The sequence below is a fragment of the Anser anser genome (genome assembly GCF_964211835.1).
Source record: "Anser anser genome assembly, chromosome: 2".
Classification (NCBI taxonomy): domain Eukaryota; kingdom Metazoa; phylum Chordata; class Aves; order Anseriformes; family Anatidae; genus Anser; species Anser anser.
In genome coordinates, this window is record NC_139721.1 from 90,919,007 (window position 1) to 90,928,679 (window position 9,673).

General features: G+C 41.4%; 1 protein-coding gene across 1 annotated transcript in view; it reads right to left on the reverse strand.

Annotated features, from left to right (window-relative positions):
- The window catches only part of EEF1E1 (eukaryotic translation elongation factor 1 epsilon 1), a 17,387-nt gene extending 15,151 nt beyond the window's left edge, over positions 1–2,236 (reverse strand). Inside the window, exons 1-2 of the mRNA XM_083823110.1 lie at positions 2,074–2,236; positions 2–202 (exon numbers count right to left, since the gene is read on the reverse strand). Of these exons, the coding sequence (XP_083679236.1) occupies positions 2–202; positions 2,074–2,163 (291 nt within the window). The 5' untranslated portion in view covers positions 2,164–2,236. The remainder of the gene's footprint in view (position 1; positions 203–2,073) is intronic.
- Positions 2,237–9,673: the final 7,437 nt, after the last annotated feature.

Sequence of the window (9,673 nt, forward strand, 5' to 3'; positions counted from 1 at the left end):
CCTTTAGAATTGTTCTAGTATCTTCTTTACTAGAACATCTATCTACTCGAGTCACTCTGTATTCCAACCACTGCTGAACGACAGCCTTTTCCTCTGCAGTGCTTCCAAGCAGTTTTTCTTTCTTAGCCTGTTTGACCAAGTGGGCAGCTATGGTAATTAATCCTGTCAGACCAGGACCATTGTTCGTCTGCAGAACAGGAATCTAGAAGAGAAAATTAATAATATTGTAACTTATTCAAAATGTACTCTATGTGACTGTAACTATTGTTTCTTTACAGCCATTCAAAAGGACCTTTAAAGAGAGACCAGAATTTAGAAATACTAATGCTAAAGGTAGTGATATCAAAAGGAAAACATTTGGGTTGTATTTTTACTTTGTGGTGGTTTACTTTCATTTTTTACTGGAGACATACTTAATGTGCCTGTGGACAGAACAAGACACCTATTTTTCAAGGCACCTTCAGCACAAAATAATCCAGTTATGCTAATCTTAGCAAGAAGTAGTACTGTTTGTTCTGACCCTGGCAGAACACCTATTAACTAACTTTTAACTAATTTTTCAAATTCAGATCTCTGACTGAAGGTTATAAAGTCAGTAGCATCCAGTTTCAGTCACAGCAGCCAGATCTACTGAAATGCTTATTCATACTTACTGTTCTATTGCCAAATACCAAGACAGAAGTTATTTGTTCACCCACAGCAGGGGAAGACAGCATATCATATGCCTCTAGTTTTAATCACATCTTTGTTAGTGACATTACTATGTTAAAGTGATTTTAATGCAATTTAATTATGATAACAGAAATGCGTGCATGTGAGAATATGCCTTTTAAAGTGTTTAAATTTAAATGCTAAAGTTAAAGATACCTGTTATAAATACTGATTAAGATTTGAGAAGACATCTCATGTATTTTACAAAGAAACATAAATGCAAGTTAGATGCACAGAGTTTCTGAAGGCAACGTACTAAGTTACAAAACGTATTAAACTTAAGAGCACATCAAAACAAGTTGACTTTGGAACTGGATCCTTGCTACTGTTTCACAAACACTGCTTCAAAGAGGAAAAAAAAAACCAACAAAACAAATCACATAGAATTGACTGAACACACCATACAAACTTTTAGGGTATAAAAGAGGGCACTAGTAAACAAGTCAGTTTGTCTTAAAAAATTACTTCAGAAAATATAGGAAATAATGGAACAAGTACTGCCAGCCTTTTTGAGTGGGAAAGGAAACAGAGCCACTATGAGTCACAAATGAAACGAACCTCACGGCAGCAGCCTAAAACCCATTCAGCCATTTATGGCACCAAATGACCACCCAAGACACTGTCTACCTTCAGATGTAATTAACAAGCAATGCAAGCTTGAAGCACAGTATTTATTTTGCATTTTTATGCAGAGTCCTTGACTGTTCAGTTTCTCCACTGAACATGAAAAACCATAGACAGATTTCATGACCCACTTCTTCAGACTTACACTTTACACCAACAGCATTAAAATACCAGCTGGAGTGTTAAACGCTTATGAAAGCTTACTATATTTGAAACCAAAGAATGCTTACATAAAAAGAGAAAACACACAAAAGCATTAGTGAACAGCAATGCTTCTGTTATTCCTCCCAGAGAGGGAGCAATGTGAAAACTGCTACAAGTTTGTGACTCCCCCAGCCCCATGTTATTTGTCGTGTGATTGCCTTTTAAATCACACATGGGAATGCTTCCCTATGAGCTTCAAAAACATCAAGCCAGCTACTTCAAGAAGGTATTTAACAGCAACAGCTCTTTGCTGTAGCTGCATTTCTAACATTAAGAGTTGACCATTTTCCTAGGATTTAACCACAACAGCACGGACACAGCTGGGCTGACTGCAGGTAGGGCGATGCAGCAAGACCAAGCCCGTTCCAAGCCGCCAGCCCCCTGACGGGCGGACAGAAGGGGAACGGCTCGGGGCAGGCAGCGTGGCCCTACGCCTGGGGGGGCACGAAGCGAGCAGGGGAGGAGGCCGAGCCGCCCGGGGAAGGCCCAGGGCCGGGCTGCCGTGGTGCGGGGACCCCCGCCGGCTCCCTTCACCTGCCGCTCCCCCTGCGCGCCGTACTTGGTCCCTTTCCGCAGGCCGAGCGTCCCCTCCAGCAGCGCCAGCTCCGCCGCCGCCGCCGCCATCTTCCCTCGCAACCGCCGCCGCCAATAACCTGCGAGCACGTTGGGCGGCCGGACGCCACACCTCCTCAGCAACCGTCGCCGCTATTGGACTGAGGGAGACAGCTAGCCAATCAGACGCTCGGCTCAGCCCACGCACGCGCAGGGGTTCTTCGGACTGCGGATGTTCGTCTTACTGCGGATGTTCGTCTTACTGCGGAGAGCGCATGCGCAGAGAAGGCCCTCCACTCACTCGGTGTTCTGCGCATGTGCGCTCTGGGACTAAGCCACGCCTCCCGGCGTGACGTCACTGCGGGCTTCGGGTCATTGTGGCGGCAGTTGAAGGAGCGACCCCGGGGAGGGGGGAGAAGAGGTGCCGGGGAGGTGGGGGGAGGCCCCGCGTTGTTCCTCTGAAGTAGGGACATGCAAGGAGACCGGGGGTCAACGCGCCCTGCTGCGTGTAGAAGTGGTGGTCCCAGGCGCTTCATGTGTTTGTCAGACCCATGTGTGGAAGTTTACTGGGGAAAAACGTCTCATCTGCACGGTGTTGGGTTGTCGTCAGCTGGTCTTGCGGAGTCTTGATTACCGGAATTAAAGGGCAATAACACGTTCAAGAATTCCCTCCTGTCAGTATCATGCTTTGTCTCATCCATTGCTATAGTAGTGGCTTTCCCCATCACACTTAATAAACAAATAAATAAAATAATAATTAAATTAATTGCTGTTAATAAATTAAAACTGCAGCGTGCTGTCTGGTGTCAGTGGTGTATCTGGGGAATATCAAGAGATGAGGCACCCCACATACCTCCCATCTGTCAGGTGTCTTAAAAAAGGAGGCTAATGAGAAACTTGTGAAGGGCCTGGAACACAAGTCCTATGAGGAGTGGCTGAGGGAACTGGGGTTGTTTAGTCTGGAGAAGAGGAGGCTCAGGGGAGACCTTATTGCTCTCTACAACTACCTGAAAGGAAGGTGTGGGGAGCTGGGGGTCAGCCTCTTCTCACAGGTAACTAGTGATAGGACTAGAGGGAATGGCCTCAAGTTGCACCAGGGGAGGTTTAGGTTGGAAATTAGGAAACATTTCTTCTCAGAAAGAGTAGTCAGGCATTGGAACAGGTTGCCCAGGGAGGTGGTGGAGTCACTGTCCCTGGGAATGTTCAAGGAAAGGTTGGGCTTGGTGCTTAGGGACAAGGTTTAGTGGGTGGCATTGGTAGTAGGGTGATGGTTGGACCAGATGATCTTGGAGGTCTTTTCCAACCTTAATGATTCTATGATTAAGATTTGTTAAAGACATGCTTTAATCACCTTTTTAATTGAAGATATTCTGATGCAGATATATCTCTCTGTCTCTCAAAAATGTTAGAAATTAAAGCAATTTTTAATTGGCAGACCTATTTGTCCAGCATACCGAAGTGTAATTCTTGATAGAAGACTATTAAATACCAAGCTAGTGTTCTTACTAAAAGCAATGAGCTAATCTTGTCCTGGTATGGAGAATTTCAAAATACAGGCTCAGGGCTGTGTTAGTCATCTTGAATAAGATGATCCTGACAAGTGTCCTGCTTCTTCACTGAAACACTTGTGTTGATAGAAGGTGACATTTAGATTTGTACCTTCTGTTGCAGAAAAATTCTGAAAGTGGCCACAGAGCCTTCATCTGAAAGGGTAACAATCCTGAAACCATGAGTGGATTTTTCAGCTTTCGTGGAAAAAAAATCTGCTCTTTTATATTAACATCTGCAAAGCACTTCAAGTTTTAAAAAGCTGCTCTGCCTTGAAAATGGCAGTGCATTTTGGTGTAGCCCTTCATCTTCTTTCCTGCAGCAGTATTTTGCAATGCCAGGGTTCCAGCTGTGCCAGCTGTGTCCCAATGGGATATCAAAGAATGATTTAAATTTGTATGAAATACCATAAGTTTCAGTGGGTAAATTGATATAAATGTTTTGTCCTTTTTTTTTCTTTTCTTTCTTTTTTTTTTTTTTTCTTATTCCTTTTAAAGCTGGTTGTTTGAGACTCCCGAAATGACAAATTTCACTTTCAGTAATGTAAAAATTATCCATCAATCATTATATGTATATACACATACATTTACAGGCTACTTTGCATATTTGTAATTTTTAAATGCTTTGCAACCTAGAAGGTAAGGTGTTACATCTTCATGAAATACTAGTATCAGTGGATTGAAATATTTATCAGTAAAAATAAGAAAAAAGCTCCAATTTCAGTCAGATGAAAAGATAACACTACATTTTGGGCTTTCACTCCAGCTTGACATTTTAAAGTCCTTGGAAGGAAAGACTTTAGAAATTAGGTGGAGGAGATGAACTGCTTACAGTTTCATAGCTGTTTTCCCTTGATAATTCTATTTAACAGCATCTGTGTTCTTTTTCTGTGTACAATTCTCTCCTCACTCCAGTAGGTGGAGCTTTGTGATTAAGACTGAAAGAGAAACTTGCTTCGAAGTGAAAAATAATTCACCGCAGAAAGGCTGGGGGAGGAGGAGAATGAAGTGTACTTTGCTTAGAGGTATCAGTGTCCTGTACGCAGGCTTGGTACACAAAAATCTGAATCAAGACCCTCGCTCACAATGAAAATAACTTGAAAAATCGATTCTGTAACGCTGCTGTAATCTGCTGTTATCATAGTCAAGTTCTAAATCTAAAAGACCCTAGGTTATAAATTAAATGTCAAATATAAGTAATTTGGAATTTGAAACATGAAGTGGATGACTGTCCTTTGGAGAAAGCCTGACAGCTTTATGCATGTCACATTGGTATCTGTTAAAACGAACTTTACATGCCAGAAGATCTTTGTGTGAATCATATTGCTGTTGGCTGTACCAGAATTTTGTCAATGTAATAAGTCTCAGAATAGTGTTCCCCTTAATTGTCTGAAGCTTTTGCAAGACAATATAAATCAAGTGTCATCTGCCTCATCTGTGCAAAATAATGGTTTTATCATACATCAAATAAGCAATTTATTCCTTGTTCATTACTAAAGATATTGTTGAATATTTACATACATATCTATTTTTATACAAATGGTGAATGTTTTCTGCCCTGTGTCTTGGACCCACTGCAGTAACAATTTGAATTCAGTTTTCCTTCCACCTGCTTAAATTCAGCAGCAGTAGCTGTAGTCCTGCAGTACCTTTCTACAGGCAGGTCCAGGTTACAGCTACATGTACCACTCCTTCCCCAGCCCCTTCCTCGACCCATGGAGATCCCCTCTTGCACACCCTTCTCCTCCTGCTCCAAACCAGAAGCAATGTCTTCTTCGGTCACTGTTTGCATTTTCTGTCCCTGCTTTGCACAATGAGCTACATTCATCTTAACACTCATTTATTCACAGGTACCCCTGGGGAAGTGGAGAAGGCAGGTTTGCCCTGTGGACACTTCTACACAGTTGTTGAAATAAAAATATCAATAAACCACATTAATTCCCACTAATAGGACCAGTAGGACCTTCCTAATCCAAACCTCATAAAAATTCCCCAAGCAAAGATTTTATAGTGAAGTGCTGCAGCAAGATTTCATTGCTGTAGTTTCACTATTAATTTTTAAATACATGTAACAAACTGGCTAAATGTTTGCGACTGATACCCTTTATACTGCTGGATCTACAGCCTGTGTAAGCAGAGCTATTTCTTTAGCAAAAGTTCAGAGAGGCTGAGAACTTAGTGGTGTTTTTCCCACTTGTGGAAATGAGGGAAATGCATGCAACCCAACTAAAAGCTCCAGAATTGTTCCTGGCCCTTGTGGTGGCCATATGAAGACAAGATGAAATTGGATTTTTATAAAGTTTGGAAAATGAAAAACAAAAAGAATGATTCGTGCAACAGCTACCTTTTCACTTTTCTTTTGTGCAACCCTGTGCTGTACAACAGAAACATGAGCCCCAAGTCCATGTTAAAATTTAACCATTGTTGTATGTTTCAGGCAGAAAAAAGAGAAAAACAAAACAAAAAAATATTTTAAATCTAAGCAGCATGATCGTTTTATCTTTTGTGTCTCATTTCCTCTAGGTGACACTGACAAAGGGACTTCTAATCAGAAGCCTTTTTGCAGGCAGTGACTCAGAGCTGTGTCTGTTCCAGCAGCCAGCAGTTGATTTCAGCCTAAGCATGTATTAAAGGGAACAGGGAAGGGAAACTTGCCATGATATTACTGCTGTGAGAGTGCAACACCAAAAGTAGGGCAAGGGAGATTTGTCATACTTCCAAGAAGACTGATCGTATGCGCATGTATGTCCTAATTTAGCAAAAAATTGCATATGTTTATATTCATTGAAGTCAGAGCAACAAAAAGGTTCATCACCAACCATTACAAAAATGACTGATTTCTTTTTGTCTTCTGTTCGGTGGAAGGTGGCGGGAGGTCACGGTGGTACCCTGTCAGTGCCAGCACTACAGGGTTTTAAAAGCATTGTCTTAGTTGTAAGGCAGGGCCAGATCCAGAGGCAGCATAGCTGCATCACTGCAGTGCTACATAAAAGCTAATTAGCCCAGGTAGGAGGCAATTAGCTCCACTCTGCTGTGCCTGTTTTTATTGTGTTCCCAGAGCTGACTCGGTCATTCACAGCTCAGGGACCCCTGTCCTTTTTCTGTTATAGATGTGTCTGTGCTTGGATCTCAGAAACGTTGTGACTTGGTTTTGAGATTAAGCATCTGTTGAACATGGATGTGAGTTTGGGTTTGATAATTCCAAAATCATTTTTACTATTTTCCATGGGTTTGGAGACAATTCAACAATGAGTATGTATATATATACACACACACACACACATATATGTAGTATTTATAAAAAAATGTCTTATTGTTTCTTTGAAAGAATTTTTGTCAGAATGCCCAGGTAATTTTATTGTTCAATAAAAAAAGAACCAACTCTTAGGCAACTATTGTCACAATGAGACAAGAAAATATGGACCAATGTGGACAATGTACTGTGAGGTGTGTGAAGCATATTCTTCTATCTGTTCGGTCCTTGTTTCTTAAGTCACATTCCCTATCCTTTGTTACTCACTTGTCGTCTAAATTTCATTAGGATTTCATTAAAGAAAAATTGTCTTGAAATTGATGGGTGTACAGAAATGAAGGATTATGGAAAATGGCTGATACTTTGGCACAGAACGGAACAAACTGTTGTCTAATACACTGATATTTGAACACTGGGGCTCTGCGTGGCAGAGGACCACTGTTCGGTTCAGTGTTTGTGCACGTCTAGCACAAGTAGCTCTGTCCAAGACAGACAGCTAAATAGATGAAGCAGACGTGCTAAAAGTGGTATACCTGGAACACAGGTCTTCTGTAGCTTATCCGGTGTAACTGGTGTGGTACACTTGGTCATGGAAAATGTAATATTCTTCTTCTTTTACAGCTAAATAAGTAGGCTGGGTTTTGTCTGTTGTGTTTTTAAAAGCAGCGTGATCACTGTAGCTGAATTGCTGCTAGTGAGCTGTTTTGGGGGCTATGCCTTAACGCCACAACTCAGAGTCCTGTGATGAAAATGCTAAGCTATTTTCAACATGCACTCGTGGTAGTGTGCCACGTTAGCTCAGATTAGTTCTGTTCTTTGTTCTCTGGCTGGAAATGTGCTCTGAACATATGCTAGATGGCAGGCGGTTCAGGTGTCTGAAACCAAGTCTTGCCAATTCATCACAAAGCCTTCCCTCCTGCTTCTAAAAGATCAATTGGTCTTCCTCAGGCCCATCCAAAAGCACATTCAGATCACTATACTGGATGTGAGCAAGCAGTCAGCAGACTAGAAGCTGATCTCGCCCTCTGCCCAAAAGATGCTAGGCCATGTTGTTCCTGACAGATTTGCTTTTGCCTTTTAGCCAAGAAGGAGAAGATCAGTAACAGCTCGATCAGTAGCAGCTGTTCTTGAGAGTAAGGCTTGTGTTAGAGAAGCTGACGTGTTAAAGAAGCGTTGTCAGCACCTGAGGCAGGCTCTGATGGCTTGTCTTCAGCAGTAGACTCCTGTATTTGCCCTGCAGGAAACAATGGCAGCTTGTCGCAAAATTTTTGTAGCAGAACATCTTTCCAATGCTCTGTGCTTGCCCCAGGATGAAAGATGCCCTCAACATTACCCTTAAAGTGGAGATCTAGTTGTGATGCCAGCATACACAGCCTTGAATACAGCAGTGCTTACTGTAGGATCCTTTGGAAGCTGTAGTGACACGGGTCAAATTTAGTCCTTGCACACCTGGTATGATGCCCGCTTGACCCAAAGCTCTGCCAGTGTAAGACAAATGCTGTCAGCTTTCACCTCTCTTGATGTCCTTGGAGAAAGGATGGATTTGAAAGGAGATGTCACATCACTATCGGATTATGCTAATGTCATAAGTGAGTCTCGTGGGGCTCTAAGAGTAAATCACATTTTAAAAACAGTTTTTCCAATATTTTTTTTCCCCATTAGTGATATTTCTAGGAATACCATAAGTAGCCATCATTGCATTTTTTTTTCCCCCTCAGACAAAAAGTTTTCTCATGGTTGAGTTGTGATGAGGTGGATTTAGGATTCCTGCTGTGGTATGTGAATTTTTGAGCTAATGCGCCTCTTCTGATTTTTATTATCAAAGAATCTCCAGATTTTCAGGACATATCTGCCCTACAGAAAGATTCATACTAATGTATGTGTTTAGTTAATGGGTTTTAGCTAATATATGTGTTTAATATATCTTGTTTAAAACAAGAATACACTAAAAAATTTAGGGAGTTTGCTTTATCTGTTGCAGGGCCAGAGCCCAGAGCACCTCCAAAGAAGCAAGGTAATTCTTGTTGCCAGCTCATCTAAACCTATTTGGCATATCTCTAGAGAACTTGGAGAAACTGCCTTTTTTTTTTTTTTTCCCTAGACTTGTCTCTACAAGAAACTGCTACTGCAGTTAGCTAGTAAAATAGCTAGGACTCTTGAGAAAAGTAATGGGAAAATCTCAGTTTGACTAAACAAACATAATTAGAAACTAGGAAGTTTAAACTTCAGATTATAAGTGCCTCTAAATATGGTAGTCTTTTGAGTTCCAGACAGATTGATAATGACCTGGGTTAAAACCACATTTGGATGCTATACGATTGTGCTGCACGTGATTGTACACATCTAGTTGCCAACCCCAGCAAATTCTCTCCCCCGCCCCCCGTGTATTCCATCAGTTCTGTACAGACTGCAGTTATGTGAAGTTGCACAACCACCTTGATCTGGAGGCATATCTGAGAAACATGATCCATGAATGCTCTCCATGGCAGATATTGCTTATATTGCTGTATGTCAGATGCATTGTGATCATTAATTGTTGTGAAGGATTCTGCCTCTCATTTGTGCTTCTATCCCAGATGGAAAGGCCTTGTGGTCTTCAGTACTGCATCTTGCAGAGTTTAGATAACACACTAGTTAAATTGGTAACAACAAAAAAGAGAAATCAGCCTTCAATTGTTTCTAATCTAACCATCTGACACTTCTAGATTATCTGAACATTTTCTGTACATTACCTCTGTACATTAGAGTATCTGTACATATGACAGAAATGATCAAATACGAT